The sequence below is a fragment of the Crassostrea angulata genome, chromosome 7 (genome assembly GCF_025612915.1).
Source record: "Crassostrea angulata isolate pt1a10 chromosome 7, ASM2561291v2, whole genome shotgun sequence".
NCBI classification, from domain to species: Eukaryota; Metazoa; Mollusca; class Bivalvia; order Ostreida; family Ostreidae; genus Magallana; species Magallana angulata.
Genome location: NC_069117.1, coordinates 47,288,636 through 47,308,415, shown reverse-complemented (window position 1 = coordinate 47,308,415; position 19,780 = coordinate 47,288,636). Strand labels below are relative to the sequence as shown.

Below are 19,780 nucleotides of genomic sequence, written 5' to 3'. Positions count from 1 at the left end.
TCAGCGTAAAGGTATTTTTGGGGCTTATGGGGTTCAATCCAACATGTACGAAAGCATGCAAAAATAACACTTCCGAATTGGAATGGCTTCTAGAAGCTGTAAATCGACAGTTGTACGTAAGCTATCGCAGTTATGTTGACTTAAAGATAATTACACGTTTGTGAAAGCAGTTGTTATCAATGAACTTCCATGGCCGCATAAATTAAATGAAAGTGGAATGAATATATTCGTTTTGCACGATAAGAAACAAAGGTACTCGACTATGTTACAGAACAAGAGATTGTACAAACGACAGCTGATAAAAACGCACCCCACTACAAACAAATGTTGAAAGAATCACGGCCAGTCAAGCCGCAAGAGGTTCAAGATGACATCGCAAGGATGGAAAACGGGTGAAAATGCTGAAAAGTCTCCATCAGTGCATTATGCAAATTGGAAGGAAACTATCTTATTGAAAAAACAAATGCATGTGTTGGAAAGAAGTGAGAAAAATGTAATTCATAGAATCAAAATAGACCAAAAAGTGTTATTCAAACGATTTCAGGATAAGTTGTATAGATCTAAATTATGTGAGGCGCGCATGCATGGAAATAAAGAAATAGAAAGAGAACTTCGGGCCAAAAATCTCCATGGATTAAACACTGATTTTGGTAGTGTCGAAAAGGATTACGAGTTCCTCACAAAACTTCAGAGCAACCGGAAAAAGTCGCAGCAAAATAAACAGAAAAAACATCCAAAAATTACAGTCACCATTCCAAAAGACACTCAAAAGGAACTAGTCGATGACGTATTTATGGACGGCAATGGTACTCGACGGAGAAGCAACTCTGTCAGTGAATGCATGACGCCACGATCGACAGGTACCCTAGCAGGTCTACCCCTGCCCACCGTAGACCGACCATCCACCACGGGGAGTCGTCCACAACAGCGGGAGGTAGAAGTCAGCGTCCAATCCCTGCCCCTCAAAAAAAACCTCCAGCTAAGTATTGCCACCAAAGGAAAGAAACAGAACAACAAACTGACGTTAGATTTGCCCGTGAAGCAGAAAGCGCGGCCTCACACATGCGGACCGTCCCTATTGCAGCAAGTCACCAACGATGCAACATCCGGGTCACGGCGGCCATCAGAACAAGAGAGCCACAGAAAGAAATCCTCCAGTTTCTTTGAGGATGAGAAGAAAATCGATGTTGTCGAATTACAGTTAAAAGCGATCAAGTCTTTGAATTATGACCAGAAAATCCAAGAGTTTGTAGACACCTTGAATGACTTGGTAGTGGATGACATTGAAGACAGGGACTACTATACACTGAGACTCAGGGCAGCAATGAAGGAAATATCAGGTATTAAATACGAGCAAGTTCCCGGAACTCCGGAAGATGAGTACAACAGGCATGTGGGTAACTTGGATCTAAAAAGCCTCACTTTCAAAAATCTGAAGTTTGATTTCAGTTCACGTGACACCGTGACAACGGCAGATAATTTCCGTCCGGACTATCAGCCGGTCATCTTGTCCTCTGACGAGTCCAGCGACGACGATGACGATATGTAGACGCTAAATAATTTAAATGTTACAGGAATTCAAATCAAATACATTATTTTATATCCGAAAAGTTATTTCCAACATGTGGTTATTATTTGTTATTATTTCCAAAAGACTCACAACGTCTTCACGGCGTAGTAATATAGTTTATATTTGGTTCCAACGTCATTTACGTCTGACTGGCGTCTAGGTGCCTTGCGTTTCAAATACACAACGAACTGTTTGTCAAATAGTAGTAATCTCGGAAAAATCAGCTAGTCATCTGGATATTGACGAATTTCCAAACTATTCATTTCACGTTGTTAAAACGTCATTAAGAGGTGCGTGTATATAATTCCGGCAAAAATTATGTGTTTATATATGTGTTTATAATTGTTTTCTTTTTGATGTAAGAAGGTAACAAAAAAAACCAACATAACACGCTGACATGAGTTGTTTTTGTTTTTTGCAATAACCACATGAACTAGTCACCTAAAGAAAACATTTTACTGCTCAAATGAAACTTTATGCTAAATAAAGCAATAGAGATGATTCAAACCAAACAGATAACAGAATACATGACAAATTTGTGTTTTCTCACAAAATTTATTTTTTAAAATGGAAACATTGTTAAATTTTAAACCACACTATTGCAAGACTAGGACAATTCAATTTTTTACACGGTACTTAAAACAAAGTCACCACACTGCAGGTTTTCATTGAAAAATAATTGTAAATCTTTGAGGTCCTGTATGTCATAGAAAAAAAGGTGTTTTTTTTTCATATGGGCGATTCCAAAAATTTGAGGCAAATTGTGTCAATTTCATGCACTCAAAATATGAACATTTATTCAATTTGTTCCTAATGCTGTTGTATCAGAATTAATTTGCTAATTTACAATGAAAAAAATGAATTAATAACATACAGAATTTATAGAATTTATTTTAGTACTAAGTTCTACTTTTAATATTCTGTTCAGGTTATTTTTTAAGTTTCACACATGCTCTTTGCATCATTGGTCTTGCCATACATAATTTAAGCAATAACTTTTGGCAGCGGAATTACATGTATTTTTTGCAGACAGTTTATATTTCATTTATGCCAAACGGTTGTAAAAAAATTTGTTAACTGTTCAAACACAGTTTATATGGACACACAGGTATATTTTGGAAGCTCTATAATTTCATCAATTAATACAGAAAAATGGCAAATAATGCTTTCTAACATATAAAGATTGCACAAAATTCAAATGTACAACAAACCAATTAATACTTTTTAAAGTCAGTGTGACCTAGGCACCAAAAAAATTAATAAATGTACATGTATATAATGTAATTATTTAAAATAATTCTGAATATAGTAAAAATTAGCAATAAAACATGATTACCGTAAGTGTCTATTGAAATGAAGCTCTAGGGACATCACACAATATAGTTTAATTTATATGAATATCTATAAGTTATCTATTACTGGTCAGTATACAAACTATAACTCCATGATCAAGCAAATATTTGCATACACATTAGAGATATTTCAGTTACTCTATGACTTTCTCTCAATTCTCTCAAAATTTGTACACTTCATCTCACAACCAAATTCTATGCTGACATGAATCAGCCAGTTTGTCTGTTTCAATCTTTTCCTAACACATCTAAATAACAATGATTTCAAAAATAAAATTTTACTCAATAAGTGTGAAATGTAAAACAATTGCATCAATTTTTATTTGGGTAAATTTGAGCACATATAGTTCGTGGATAAGGTTTGTTCATGTGGTTCACCTACAAAAGGCAAAACAGTGTAAATGCTATCAAATTACAGCTTCAGATGACATTTTAAAAATTAGTAAGCAATGAACTTTAGTATATCGTTAAAAAAAAATGCCTTATAAAAGCAATGAAAACTACATCTACTTATGATTTTCACATATCTCATTTTTTTTTTAAATAAAATGCTCTATTTAACATAAATCAAAGATTAACCTGCCTGCAGGCTAAGTCAAATGCCACTTTTTACAACCAATCAGGTTTTAATAATAAACTATCACGATGAAGTAATTTCAGGGATAGGTCTTGGTGTCAGGAGACCTTCCAGTGTGTCTGGAACTGGGGGACTACTTTCTAGTGGTTCTGACTTCAAGAAATTCTTCTGAGCCGCAATCATCCATGAAGTCTTGGGGTTTTGTGGAGTCACTATATTTATAACGCGTCTGAAAAGAAATCCATTAAGGTTAATTATTCCTATGGCAAGAAAGACAACTCTCACTGCAAGGATGAATGACTATTATTCCATCAATCACAAAATTACCTCTAGATACACACATGAACATTATATAAATAAATATGTCAATTGTATACTAACAGTGTTAAAATAATTTACCCTGATTTAGGTGGAATGAAATCGGTGGTCTTCATTCTATGCCTAACACTCATGATGTATTCACTGGGTCCATAGTGCCTGATATAACTATAACCTTCTGTTGTCTCGTTGATAAAGACACAAATTTCTCCATAGAACATGAACATCACACAATACACACCATCCGCAATCTATATGAGAAACATTCAATATATGCTGATGTAAAATCTTAAAATATGCATGAAATACACGTATGCTCAATCTATCTGCATGTATAAAATGATTTGGCATTTCAAACGCCATCCTCTCAAATCTTCAAAAATCAAATTAATGACTTACATGACTTAGTCTGATATCACTCTGACTGATGTCTGCATCATTTTCTTTGATCTTGCTCTGTTTTGCCAATGTAATGAGAGCATCGGCAGGGGCATACATGAGCTCTGGAAAGCCAGAGGCATTGACTTCACATTCATCCATGAACAGCAACTGGACAGAACTGTGTATGCTTAAGGTGTAACTGACATAGTCTTCAACATCAACATCATTGTCTGTCAGAGAAGTTGGAAAACAGTAAATAATATGCTACAGAAATTTAAGTACAGTGAAGAATGCATAATAACTCATCAGCATACAGACATTGAATGCATGCTTCATATCTTGTGTTCACAGTCAAGCAAATAGATGCAAAAGGTCAAGCAAGGGAAATACAGATGCAGATACTGTCCTATATCAGGACCTCAAGTCTGAAGGTTAAACAGCAGCCCCAACTGGGGCCTATTCCATGCTATTCAATGTATGACAGAGTAAGTGTATATAGTACCTTCGGAGTGTCTCATTTCCAAACAATAGATATGTTGTTAAAATAACATAGTACTTATCTCTTTCTTGGGAGATTAAGTATGTAACAAAATAAACTGATTTGTTTGTTCAAAACTTATGAGGAAGACAGAGTTAAAGATTTGATTTGGGGCATAAAAGTAGTAGGAAGAAAAATAATAGTGTACAATGTATGTTAAGTGTTTCACCTACCTTACTGAATTACAACTCTTTGCCTTAATTAAGTTTCAATAAAAATTATTTGAAAGGTACAAAAATACGAAGTATATAATCATACAGATAAAAAAAGATAAAAAAAAAACTGAAAAAATTGATGTACAGAACATTTTACACTCATTCAATTTATGCACTTTCATCGTGTATCAATGAAAGTCCCGTAATACCATCACTTACTTTTTAATGTAATCTATGTTAGCACTGACCTTGTCTTAACTTTCCGAACGAAAAACAGGCCACTGTGTAACTACCCTGGGTAAGGTCTACATTACAGGTTGTCAGGCTTCTGGCCCGCCTCTTACTGTAGCTAATGACCTCAGAAAACAGCGGGGCTGCCACAAACGGGCGTCCAGAGCCGTCAACTTGGTTCCTCAGCACCATAATCAGAAGATCTGTGAAGGTTTCTATCTTTAAACCTGTTCCTCTGTAAAATTATGTTATCAGTATTGCATGGTTTCAATATTTGAACTAATTAGTAAGCATTTGTCTTAGTTGAAATACATGGACAAATAAAGGTCAAGGTCATGTTTGAGACAAGGTCAAATGGCAAAGATCAGGGTCATAATACAGCAGACTTACATTAATGGAGGTCCTATGCTGAGTGACAGCATAAATATCTTATTGATATCCTATGTCAGTTAATGTTTTCCAAAGTTTTTTTCAAAGGTTTCTTTATATTCAATTACAATGAACATGTTTAAAAGGTGTTCTATATTACTATTTGGTATTTTGCTATTTACTAGTATTTTTTTTCAAGTTTGAATTAGAAATAGGCATATAAATTGGTATCTGGGTTTTTCTACATGTTAATCAATATCATTACATGTAAGTTAACAGTTTATATTGACATTATTTTCATTGATGTGTTCTGCGGCACAATTTTCTCGCACGATCGTTGAATGCTCGTACATCAGCGTGTGTTCAGCTTTTGTTAAACTGATGTTTAACAGCTAGACAATAAAATATTTCAAAATATTAGATTGCTAACTAGATTCCAAACATAGCCATTGATAACACAATGAATATGATAAAACACATTTTTGATCAATTCCATGGTAATTCTGGCATTCGGTTTTAGATGCATATTGCGTAAATGTACTGGGGCATGAAGTATGTTTGTATATAACGATTTATTCGGTTTTATAAAGTACATTTGGAATTTGCTCTTGTTTGTTATTAAATCTGAAAACGTTGTAATAATTTTATTACAAAAAATAAATTAACCCACTGATTTTTGTCATACATGTAGTGCGTTTGCAAACTTCCCGATTTCAGAAATCGGGATTTCAATCAACATTTTCTAATGCACCATGTATATTTTCGTAAACCTATGAGTACTATTATCAGCTCGTATGTGATTTGAAAAACACTCTTTAATTATTGTAATTGATATACTTCAAATCATATTTAGCTTATCAATCATGATTTTGAGTACATAAATGCCAATAAACGCCCAGTCATGTCTTGTTATTTGATACATATTTCATGACGTTACATTATATACAATGACATTATTTTTACAAATTTACATTAAAATACAATCATTTTGAAAACTCTGTTATTGGAAAAGTATCAGAGATATTGAAAAAAGAATAACAGTTAATTAAAGCTAAAAGTCTATACTATCTATGATTTAAATTAAATCAATTTTGGAGATGAGGCCATTTTTGATGGTTAGTGGCTCTAGTCCTTTGTCATTATTATTGATCCCACTCAATATAGTGGTATTCAACAAAGAAGATTGACCTGTTTTAAAAACCATATGGAAAGATGAGATTATAATTACCTCATGCTTTTTTGAAATAGTCCAAGTTTTAGTTTGGTGTCATTCACAAGTCTAAAGGAGTAGTACTTCCACTCTTTATTCAAGATTGGAGGAAACACACCTTTAAAGCGAGATTCAAACCATCCTTCATCTGTTTTACAGACAGACAGGCTGTTGAAATATCTGTAAGCAGATATAGAGAGGTGGATAAAAATGCAATCAGAAAGATACATGTAAAATATTTGAAACTAATTACAAAATAGTGTTACAATTTACTTTGTAAATTCATCCTCAAATGAAATCCAAAACTCTCCTTTCTTTAGGTTTCGTAACAATCTTTTCTTCTCCTTCTGAAGATCAGCGTTGTTTTTCAAACATCCAGTGATACAGTGATTGTGGTCTGAACATGTCCACAGTTTCAAGAGCCTGTTGTTTAAAATAGATCAGAATTAATTTAATTCAGATTTGACTGGTCACACACAGAGAGAGAGAGAGAGAGAGAGAGAGAGAGAGAGAGAGAGAGAGAGAGGAGAGAGAGAGAGAGAGAGAGAGAGAGAGAATTACTTTTTGTCATTCATCTCCTGAACTTCAAGAACAGGATAGCAATGAGAAGACTCCAGTTCCCCCTGCTGTAAATCTTTTGGAGTACTTATTCCTATCAAATACCTGGATAATTTGTAAAAAAAGTAATCAAAATCATATATCATATAATCATTATTTCATACTTTCAGAATGTTCAAAGGAATCAGGATGCATTTATAGATGATATTGCTTTAATACTATTAATATGTGTATCAGACTGAAATAAAACATCTCATGCAAGAAATCAATTTTCTTATCAACAGAAAAGATAACCCAAAGTTTTTGTTAGCTAAGGAGGTAATTTTTCTTATAAAATAATGATTTATCATACAGTTAGCGTTTACAAATCTTCAAGTTGACAGGTAACCCAAGGTAAACCTAAAAGTGGCATAAAACCATTTAAAATTACTAGAGATGTCAATTTTACTCAGTTGGCTTAGTCAATTAATCGGAGCCTTTAGTTGAGCAATAGTCCAGTACTCATTTATTTATTTGAAACTGTGTGTGCTTATTCTACTATCACATACACTGTATCTTAACCATTATCCATAATAAACATAGTGATTTAAAAACTTATGATAATACGCTCTATAGATGTATTTGATTTCAAATAAATTTAAAAAACATTTTATCTAGATATCCGTTAGCTAATGTCCTAATTTTTCCTTTTTCTTGTGATGCTTACACATAATTGAGCTCCATATCATTTTAGGCAAATCAAATGTGACCTGTTTCATGTTAAGTCATTGTCCCGTGCCGTGCCAAATCAACAATTTAATTTAATGGTGGTATAAAAACAAACGCCTTGAGTTGATATGATTAAATTTTTGATTAATACAAACATCTAATCCAATAAATAACTGTTTAGGAGAACCACAAATTGATCTCTTTAAGAACATGTTTGCATAAGTACTTCTATTTAAAACAACAATTTCACGTACAAATTCAACAGAGATCAATTTGTAGCCGCTTAAAAATGTACTAGGGACACCCATTCGATTCAACCGAGTGTAACGTGATTAAAAATACCGAGAAAAGAAAACTTCTTTTTTATTCGAAGCCCCAAAACTGCCGCATTATAAAAAAAAAGGTTTTGAAATTGTTTCCTCACTTTATAACGATTAATCGACTAAGAAAATTTTAGTCGATGATCGGTGTGACCGAGCGATAGTCGAGTACTCGAGTGATACTAATCACCGTCTCCATATTGTTGCTGTTGCAGGGATAAGAAAAATCACTCTTAATGAAATAAACAATAGGATTGCATATGCAAAAATATTTTGATAAATAGAGAGACACTATGGGAGTCTAGACTGTACCTAGAGGTGTGCCAATCCCTTAATTCAGTCCAAAGCTTGTCACGATCTAATTTAAGTTTGTTGTCATCTTTCTTCTCTACATCAGACCCTTCAAATAAAATATAAACCAAAAATATCACATATCACAAAGTTGGGGGCCCAACAAGTGGCAACATTTAACAAGTTTCACATTCTTTTAAGTTAAAACTGTTGGTTGTTTGCATAATTATTATAGGCCTGATTCTGTCCACTAAATCATATTTTGTGCTCACTGAGGACTGTACAATATCTGACATACTGGACAGTTTCAGTCTTATGACTTTATGCTCTTTCAGTACTTTGATTCACAGAGAGCTGTTGACCTACCTTTGAGGTCAATGTGTTCACATGGCTCCCCTGTCAGCATGGTCAGGGACTCTACCACTAGACCAGAGTGCAGTGCTTCGTAACCTCCATAAAGTTTAGCTGCCGCCTTTTCTAACAGCATTACCCACAACTGTTTGTTTTGAGGCTGGAATCAGACATAAAGATTATTATATTCTGACATTTTAAAAACATTTTAGTTGTTGTCTCATCATAAAAAAATTCTTACAAAGGGCAAGATGTGGTAATATTGTGCTTATATGAAGCAAGTTATTAAATGAATCTAAGAAAAAAGGAGATTTCTTAGATATGAATAAACATGCATTGTGCTTACTCTAGAATATTTCAGATTTCCTTTTTCATCACAGGGAAAGCGGTCATCCACAATCACAGTCTTCCAGTTTCCATCCCTACACAGGCGAACCTGGTATAAACCCTCTTCACAAAAATTGTCAGTGATGAAAATGTCTCTTAAAAGTTCTTCTTTCTGAGCTAATAAACTTACTGCACACAGAAACCTGAAAAATGGGATAGATGAATGAAAACTATTTTAAAAAATTGAACACATTCAATGGGGAAAAAATCTTTATAACCTTAAACAAAAAACGCTTCACATATAATGATAATGTAGATTATTTTTATTTTAACCTTTTACAGTCATTTTCAAACTTGACCCCAGTGAGACTTCTCAAATACAACTAGAACTGCCCTAATGGGACTGCAGATACCCCCCGCAAGGCTAATTTCAAATGGAACAAATAATTGAATTGACTAATAAAGGTTTGGAACACATACAAAAAAAAAATTCTAGAATTGTAAAAAAAAGTTGGTTAACAAAGAAAAATTTAAATCAAAATTGTCAGAATTTCACTGTAAATACATATCTATAACAGTAATACATTTATAAATGTATGTATCTGATGATATTTTTTTTTAATTTAATTGATTTCAAGAAAAACCAACAAAATGACAATAACCCCTCCCTTTGCAGTAAATGGAAATACCATGGGAGTAGCCAAGCAATGCTCTTCTATTGATAAAACTTTCAATATCTTTCTAATAAGAGTCTTGACAGATGCAATTAGTTGTTTCAAATTTTCCTCAATTTCTCCTATGGCACAATGGAACTCCATATCAGAAAATTGATCCCATAGGACTATGATTTTCTTTGATGAGCTTGTTAAATTTAATAAACTCCCAAAACATTAACATAATTACCATACTATGTAAAAATATGTAAAAAAGAAAATTTAATATTACAAACAATTTTAAAATTGCCAAAACACTACAATCATATCAGTAATTTTGAATTTCATTTAAATTAATGCCCAATAGTGTCACTTCATCAATTTACATAATTGACTTATAAATTTAAACAACTTCTAAAAATAGTTTCACTTCTTTATTAATAATGATATAATTTTTTCCTTATAATGAAAGAAACTTTTGGTTTACATGAAACAGTTTTAAAATAGCCCCAAAACCATCACCCATTTTACAGATTATCAATTTCCCCTAAACACATGCTCCATCTGAACCATGGCTCAGATACATGTAATGGTTCCCTTGGGACAAATGAATTCAGCCACACTTGTCTTTGATGTTCTTACTAGCTCCTAAGAATTTATCATTGACAAACAAAAACTTTGCATTGTCAGTAGATAGAATACTTATAAAAAATATTTTTTTTATAAAAAATATTTTCTTTTTTATTAATTAAGACATAAAGACAATAAACCTCCATCTGGATGTATTTATATGAATATATTTTAGAGTGTTTTAATACTATTAATTAATTAATAAAATCTGTAAGGATTACCTCCCTTACTTTTCAACATTAGTGTACAATATATAGAATAAGGAAAATGAAAACTGTCATAAAATCATTAAATCTTGTCTGATCTGACAAAGTTGCGTCTACAGAAAGATGGACAGATGGACGGACAGACAGACAGACAGGGTGAAACCAATATACCCCCCTAAAATTCGTTTGCGGGGGTATAATGAATATTGATTCATTGTTTGTAACTGGCGACTTTATTTTTCTCTCCCAGAGTGTGCAAATTTTAGATCATGGTCATCTAAAAAATTCTTATCAAGCATATTTTTCATGCATGCATTTCAGGCGTGTTTACCTTTGGAAATGTTTCAAGAAACAAGATTAGGCAATTTTTTTTGGGAGGGGGGGGGGGGGCATGAAATAGACATCTATTTATCTTAGCCTTATTGCAATACATGTATAAGGACTTCCATACCAACAGTTTTCTGCTTCCCCCTGTACAGCATCATCAGGACTGGGGTTCCGGAAAATGGTCCAAGATTCCTTTCCTTTACAGCTTTTGTCCTGAATTTGGCCTATTCTTTGCCATTGCCCTTGATCTCGTTTGGGGGCATTTGAAGCAGGAAAACCTTTGTCTTCGTAATGAATATTATTCTGCAATAAATTAAAGAGCAGCATTCATTCAATCCAATAAAAAATGATCTAGAAAAATTGATTTACCATTACTTCTTTTTTTAAAATTAGTTTTAATTCTTAACAAAAAACCAGTGCTTAATTTTACCTCTTTGCAATAATCTGTAATGTTTCTGGCAATATCCCTAGCAACTTTTCTCTGCTTATCCCGTTCGTCCTTCACTCTTACACTGTGACCCGCCTTCAGCCTGCTTCTGTTGAGGTTCTTCCTCTTCCTTCTATTCTTGATGTTATCTTCGTCACTCAAATCCTTTTTGGTTTGTTTACACATCTTACATTCAGTACTTTGATTCCCACTCATGTAGCAGATCTTACAAGTCCATCCACTACTATTGACTGTTTCAATCCCTCTTTCTGCACTGACATCACAATTTATTCTACTTAATTGATCATCACCAGAATTACCAGTGGCTCCGTCCAATGCTTCTTTTGTATTTTGTTCATTCCTTGTGCTGTTTACTTCTTCGTCTTTCCTCTTATTAAACCATCTTTGACATGTTTTGCATTTTTCTCCTTGATCCACCTCGTTTTTACACTTATGGCACACCCAGTTTGACTTAGATGCCTCTACAATTTCAAATAATTACAATGATCTTGGATGATTCATTCACTCAATTTTTATTTCCTAGCTTCCATACGAGATTGCATGAGTATTAAGTTATACAGACTACAAGGGTAACAATTTTAATAAAAATCATAATATGAAAAAAATAGCATAAAAAGCATGTAATGCGTGCATGTGTGTAAGTTGCATTGAGCAAGAAACAGGAAATTAATTGCCTAAAAAAAATGCCGCTGATAGATTTTAACAGTTACAAGTAAAAGTTCATCAACAGTGTCTAAAAATTTCTTTACAATACTGGTAAATTCAACGCATTGCACTTTATTACTTAGCAAAGTGTTAATTGGACTGAAATGCTAGCTAGCTAGTCAATTAGCGATGTAAGCAAATTAGTTTGATTCAAGATACTTTGTTTTAACCAAGATGATATATCATTAGTTTCTAATGTATTGCATATGTCTTATTCATATGATATTAATATCATGTATTAAAATACGATCTTGAATGTCATATTTCTACAACTCTACATAATTTTATATATTTGATGAACAAAGTAATGGTACATGTGAAAGCTAAGTATACATAATAATCTCTACATTGACCTTATTAAAAATCTCTTATTTCTAAACTGTCAGATACATATACTTATTTCTACATGCTATTTAACAAAGTTATAAATAGGATAAAAATCCTGTGGTTGCATTAATATTGGCGGCTATCAATTTTCATACATTTACTGCAAATGACAGTATCCAGGATACAAAATTTGTGGCCCGTAATCCATTCAGTGAAATATGTTATGAAGAACTGCTTAGATTTGATCTCATGAATCAATAAAATTTTCTTTAAATTTCAATTTCAATTCCATCGATCAAATTATCAATGAAATCCACAAAAATTGGTATTCAACAAATATTGATGAAATCATATACCGGTAGTAATTTAATAAAGACTCACTTTGCTTAAAGAACTTATTAAACATCTCCATCTCCAGGTAGGTTCCCTTACTCTAATTCATCAAATCCATTTCTCTGTTCCATCCATCACCAATGTAGTCCAATGAGAAATATCACTGTATAAAAGAGGACAAATAAACTGTTTGTTCCCTGTACAGAAATCTCATAAACAACAATTAAAGGACAATACTTCCTTTCTTTTTACCCTGGCAGATCAAACCAATCTCTAACTGCTTTGTTAATTATATACAACTGTTTATACACAAACAGAGTTTAAGATTTTTAACTAATACGTTACACTGACACTAAAAAAAAAGGTAAATTGATAATACATTAAGTTTATCCTTTACACGACTGTATAGGGATGAGGCAAAATAAATGTCCAGTTTTGCTTAGTTTAGAATGTTCATCAATTGCAACACACACATGATTGTAACACATGGTAATTTACATACAGACCAAGTTAAGGCGGTAGTGCATAGCATTATCACATTTAACAATCAATCAAATGGATTTGGTCACGATTTGCGCAAAAAAAAAAAAAAAATTTTAGTTTCTATTGTTGTTGTTTACACCAATTATAAAGGTATTTCTAAATGTGTTAATAAATTTGGATACCAGCTGTTGAGTTATTAGCAAGGTAGAGGGCTTGTCATTCATGTATTTTGTTAACTCAGCTCTTGTCTGACATGACTCACTATGCTTAAAAAACTTAAACATGACTCCATCTCTAAGTTTCCTTACTCTAATCCATCAAATACTGTGGAATCATTAGATTTCGTGGTGGCTCAATTTTCGTGGATTTCGTGGGTACCTCTCATCCACGAATTAACATCCTCCACAAATAATATATTAGGGTTATAAAGTCATATTTCGTTTTGTAGGTATAAGAAAATACACGAAATTACGTCCCCACTAACCTATAAAATATCAAGAATCCACGAAAATTGGCCCCCGCGAAAATTGATGATTCCACAGTACATAGGAATGATGTGGTTAGTAACTAAGTACTTGGTGTTGAATTTTAAACAAAATAAATTCTCCAAAGTTTTACATTAGTAAACTTTACTTTGGTGTTTACACTGAGGCATAATGTCAGTCGAGAGATAATGTTTTTTTACTCTCCTATTTAACATTTCAATAATTTTTCAGACTTCCATAGTCTACAGAGCTACAAATCTAATGCTTGCAACACCACTGTAAATATATTGTTTATGATAAGACACTCTCTGACACATACCTAAACATAAATATTTCAATATAATTGGTGTAGACTTGAAGAGTTGACAACAGATTCAGGAAATAAGAAATACACACCTATAAACTGTTAAATGAATAAATATTCTATGATAGAATATTTATTCATTTAACAGTTTATAGGTGTGTATTTCTTATTTCCTGAATCTGTTGTCAACTCTTCAAGTCTACACCAATTACCTACATTGAAATATTTATGTTTAGGTATGTGTCAGAGAGTGTCTTATCATAAACAATATATTTACAGTGGTGTTGCAAGCATTAGATTTGTAGCTCTGTACATACTTATAACATGCAATCTAAAGGTTTTAAATGAGTTAATTATTTGACATTAATCAGACTATTTTCCCAACATTGCATATCTGTTAGATGTATACATGAATAATCTCCTCACATCAGCTACCACATCTTGATGCATAAAAAATATCAAATCAAATGTGTTGTGTGTTGAAATTGAAAAATCAAGCTCCACCCCCTGCTTTCCATGTCTCTCCAAAGTTGAGGGGGCGGAGCTTGATTTGTCAGAATTAGCTTTTAACATGCACCAAGCCATCTGTTATGAATGTCCGCCTCTCAAAAGAGGATAACCCGTATCAAAGATTTAATTTACTATAGAAAATCAATGAATTGATTGTTTTAACTTTGTACTGCCCTTCTAGGTTTTGAACTATTCTTTTACCCTTACCTGAGGGGTCAGAGGTAAACATAAAATACACTAGGCATATGATAAACATTAATACGCAGAGACAATTTTTATGCGGGTTAACCTCACTGTTAAAACAGATTTACACAAAAATAGAACTCAGTATTTAAATTAATACAAAATGAACATCTGCTTTACCTGTTTCGCTGACTATGTACATGAATGATAATGAATGTTTTAATATTTACCTAAACAGGTTTTTCTTTAGGCTACTTTCGGTTTGTCTACGTAAGTAATTGTAAAACCCGGACGTCAACTATCCGGATTTTGTTTTTAAAGATCCTCTTAATTTTTTCATTCCTCATGAAACAATTTTTGGGGTTAAATTAAAATCCCTTTGCCAGGTAAATCATAATAATGTTGATTATATCACGTGAATGAGTGACAAGTCGACATAAAAATCTGACAAGTTATAGCATAATTATCTAATAAATCAACATAATTATCCGTGAAGGTGTTAAATATTTAAGGAAGCTGCAGAAATAAAGCATCGATGATATATATATATATATATATATATATATATATATATATATATATATATATATATATATATATATATATATATATATATATATATATATATATACACAATAATGATATCATGATGCATTTTCCTTTAATCTTATTATAAAACTATGTCCAGATATTAGAAAAAACACAAGAATCTAAAATATGTCGTATAAAATCGGTCCATGGATTTACAGTCATTATTGTACAAATGTACATATATTGATTTGCTAGATATTTGTAAACAGTAAACACAATCTTAATGGACCTTGGATCATTTTTATCCAGTAAGAAATTAATCGAGAATATGTACAATGACATATAAAGGATAACGACCTGATTCACCGTCAACCATATCAGATGGCATACTTCTTTTCAATCATAGAACATATACCGGTATTAAAATTTCAAATGGAGTTTTTTCAATGATATCTATATTCTCATAGCCCCAAATTTCACAGCCATTTTGCAACTACTGTTGCTACTACTTTATCAAACGTTTTAATGGTAGCTTAAAGAGTAAACACATGAAAACTGTCCCTTTTAGTCTTTTACACAACGAATTATAGAAAATCTACCATGCTTTAAGTTTGATGATTGAAAATCAAGAGTGAATAAATATGCCACATTCTGATTGGTGTTGATATATTTGGATCGTTTTTTTACGGTAATGAATTGACTAACGCATTATCAATGATTCCGCACATCCTGTTACAGTGAATTTTTGCTCGATATTTTTTGAAAATAGGTCGGATAACACACGTTTACATATCACGTGACTTTATTTGTCGCCAAATTCTCGCTACTGAGAAAACAGCGATCAAAAATAAAAACTTACACAAATAATGAAATTCGCATAAATAATTAAAGTTAAATGGCATATAATGCCACGTCGAACAATATATAGCTGCTTCTCTGTATATAGCTTTTTGTAGTTTTTATTTTTTTTTTTACAATGGGAGGCATTGTAGCTCCTAGCTGCAATAATGTAGCCCTCTCCCGATTTTTGTTTTTTTTGGGGGGAGAGGGAGCCCTCTCCAGTAAATATCAGATATAAAAAATCGGAGAGGGCTACATTATTGCAGCTATGTAGCTCCCAATTCGTTCATACGAATTTTTTATAGGCCGGGAGCTACAGACCTGCAGCTAGTCGAACGCGCTTGCCAAAATCTCTGTCACGTGATACGCATGGTACAGCTAGTCAAGTAATATTATGAAAGGTTAAGCAAGTTCACACTAGCTGGTAAACAACGTCAGTTTATAAGTGGAGAGACCCACTTCTTTATAATTTTATATGAGCGTGGTGAGGTACATTTCCCCTGTTCACTTATAGATTATACATTTTGACAAAATACATTGACCAGCTGAAGGAGAAATGCGCCCGTGTTTTGTAAAGTAGCTATTCCAGTCAACGCCATCTTAATCCTAAAAAAGTAACAATTGGAAGGTAGATGAGGTGTGTGAAGCAGAACTCTGGTAGCCATATCTGCATAATATAGTGAATGGATATTGGATCCTAGACTGGTTAGAGATAGATTGAGGTAAAAATTACTTGATTTACTCTGATGTTGATGACAGTAGTGTGTAAGCTGTGTTTGTGTTTCTGTTTTGGTTTACTTTGTGCTTTGCCAGGAACCTCTGAAAGTCTGTTAATTTTCTTGAAATAAAATAACAACAGTAAAAGTATATCCACAGCACAGGTCTTTACATTTGTATTTTCTGTGATCCCTTGACTTCTACAAGAATCAGTGGCATCCATAGAAACATGATGCTATTAATGGTTTTTCAAATCATATTGATGGTTAATGAAACGGAAGCTTTTCTCTGCATTTTTGCACGTTTTTTTAAAATGTAGGTAGATTAGTCAACACATTTATTTTGTTTTAATCAAATTAACTGCCCTTGAAATAGTCGATATCGTTTTAGTTCAGTATAGTATTTTCATACATATTGATATTAAGAACGCAGATTGACAATATTATTTTCATAAAAATATATTATTAATTTGTTTGTCTCGTTTTAGGGTTTCATAAATTACAGAGTGACATAGTGACTGAATTTTTCCATACAAAGGTAAACATATATTACTTTTAAAAGAAAAGATAAACAATTTCTGTCTGATATTTTTATTTTATTTCATTATTTTTTTTTTCATTTTCATGTAACTTTCTTTTGTTCATTGTGTTTGTCTTTAATTTTCAAATTATTTTCATTTTATTCTACATTTAGTTTATTCAACTTTATTGTCTTTGTTTTGATTGCCTTCATTTTTTGGTTGTATTCAGCTAAAACTTACCTTTTTTGCAGATAACCATGGTACTTACGTACTTGGGTGTTAATGAAGTTTATTTAAGGCATGAAGACCGTGCTAACTTTATGAAATGCTTACACGATGAAGTCTGCCACAAATTGAAAGTCGAATATACAAAGATGAATCGAGCTATAGTCTTTTATACAAAGTAAACTGGATGAGAGAAGAAAAAACCCCTTAATACACCAAGAAAGAAAAATTGAACAAATACCTCAACAACAAATACTAATTAAAACAAAAATCAAGATGGAAGTGGATATCAGGACAACAAATGAGATTTATCTAAGGAGAGAGAAGATAAAGGAGATGGAATGCTGAAGGAGACCATTACAGAGCAGAGTATTGTCACCACACACCTTATGAAGAAAACTGCAGACATAATAAGATGTTTTCAAGTTTGAAATGTTAGAATATCTTAAATAATGTTTCATTGCTCAGAAGTGCGACCTAGCAGAAAGTGAATGATATTTTAGCTAGAGATATTGACCTTTCTGCTCCTTCTTTTAGATTTCTGATGTATGCATTGAAGTAATTTTTAATATTGAGTAAGTTTTGTGTTTTAAATTTGCTGGGTATACCCATTCGTTAAGAGAGCCTTTAATTTTGTTTCTTTTAAAATACGTCTCAAAACTATTTTACGAAGATGGGACAGGTGATCCCAACATATTACAGGTATATATGAAAAAAAACCAGGGTGTTGAAAATATTTCTATTGTTAATATTTGAGGGAATTGTTTTATTGTAATGTTTTATAATGCTACTGGTACTTTTTTATGCACAATATATATTTTAGTATTTTTTATTTTTGAAAAGTTCTTTTTTTTTCTGAAAACTTACCTTAATCTGATGATGCGACTTGTATTTTTATAAAGCGTTTATGTTTTGTTTTAAAAGATAAGTTGCTAAACTGTTAAAAGAATTTTAAAGAGATGGAAAATATCTTTATATTACTGTGATTTATTTACAAGAATGCCAGTCATGGTTGTCTTGGAAGGTTAATGGGACAACATCTTTAAATAGTATTGAAAGTTCTATTATATTTCTATATGCGAACATGCAAACAGAATAATGAAGTCATTATAAACACTGCATGATCAGAAAACATGTTTTTATGAAGAAAGAGAGAAACAGAAAGAACCTTGAGAAAAAATAGATTTTAAACGGAAAGAAAAAGAAGCAAGGAGAAGAAGGAGAGGAAAGTAACTGAAATAGACAAAACAATAGAGGATATGAGAAAAGTTGGATTGTGGGAGAGTGAGGATAAGATCAAGGAGGAGATGGAGAAATTATAAACAAAAACAAAAGAGAAATTGAAAAGTATAAAAAAACAAATCAACATTTACAAAAAAGTGTATGAAACAGACAAAACTATAAAGAATTGTTGCAGCTGAGGTCAAAAGAAAAGGTGTTTGACTTTCTAAATCTTAAAAAAAAATCTGACAAATTTGATAACTCTAAGGAGAAGTACACACTGCCAGGAACCCAAATACCAACCAAGCGCGCTAGTGGGAAAGAAATTATACACACTTAGACATAAGGAGCTTCGAAAATGGTGTTTTCAAAATTATTGAACATCAGATACGTCAGGTATTTCATCTAAAAATGAGGCTTTTACACTGTTTCACAGAATCAATGCATTAACTATGCATGACACTTGATAACATCAAAACGTCCTTTAAATATTTATTAAATATATTAGGGGCAAAGGACCTTAATGATCACTTGAGAATAATACATCACTGTAATGGGTCCACTGAAGTAAATAATTAAAAATTAGATTTTGAAATTAATCAGATTTCACATATTCTATAAATAGTATTGAACGTTTTATGATATATTCGAACAACAAAATAGAAGATCAGATAAGAGATTAAGATTCAAAGGAACGGGCAGTTAATATCAACATTGTCCGATCAGAAAACATGCTTTTCATGAAGAAAGACGGACAGAAACAAAAAGAACTTATTAGAAAACAAAGATTTTAGACGAAAAAGAAAAGAGAGGATATGAGAAAAGTTGGGATGTGGGAGAATGAGGAAAAGATCAAGGAGGAGCTGGGTAAATTAA

At 32.4% G+C, this 19,780-nt stretch overlaps 2 protein-coding genes across 2 annotated transcripts; one reads left to right on the top strand and one right to left on the bottom strand.

Annotated features, from left to right (window-relative positions):
* The first annotated feature begins 34 nt into the window (after window positions 1-34).
* Window positions 35-2,274, top strand: LOC128191507 (uncharacterized). The gene has a single exon (XM_052863608.1). The coding sequence runs from the start codon at window positions 368-370 to the stop codon at window positions 1,547-1,549; it is 1,182 nt and encodes a 393-aa protein (XP_052719568.1). The 5' UTR covers window positions 35-367; the 3' UTR covers window positions 1,550-2,274.
* On the bottom strand, window positions 1,968-15,131 carry LOC128191503 (calpain-D-like). Its single transcript, XM_052863602.1, has 14 exons — window positions 15,082-15,131; window positions 12,934-13,050; window positions 11,503-11,981; window positions 11,197-11,375; window positions 9,276-9,459; window positions 8,945-9,089; window positions 8,600-8,687; window positions 7,263-7,364; window positions 6,975-7,124; window positions 6,720-6,881; window positions 5,140-5,357; window positions 4,217-4,428; window positions 3,899-4,068; window positions 1,968-3,728 (listed from the first exon to the last, which is right to left on the bottom strand). The coding sequence occupies exons 2-14, from the start codon at window positions 12,962-12,964 to the stop codon at window positions 3,563-3,565; spliced, it is 2,286 nt and encodes a 761-aa protein (XP_052719562.1). The 5' UTR covers window positions 12,965-13,050; window positions 15,082-15,131; the 3' UTR covers window positions 1,968-3,562.
* Between the last annotated feature and the right edge of the window lie 4,649 nt (window positions 15,132-19,780).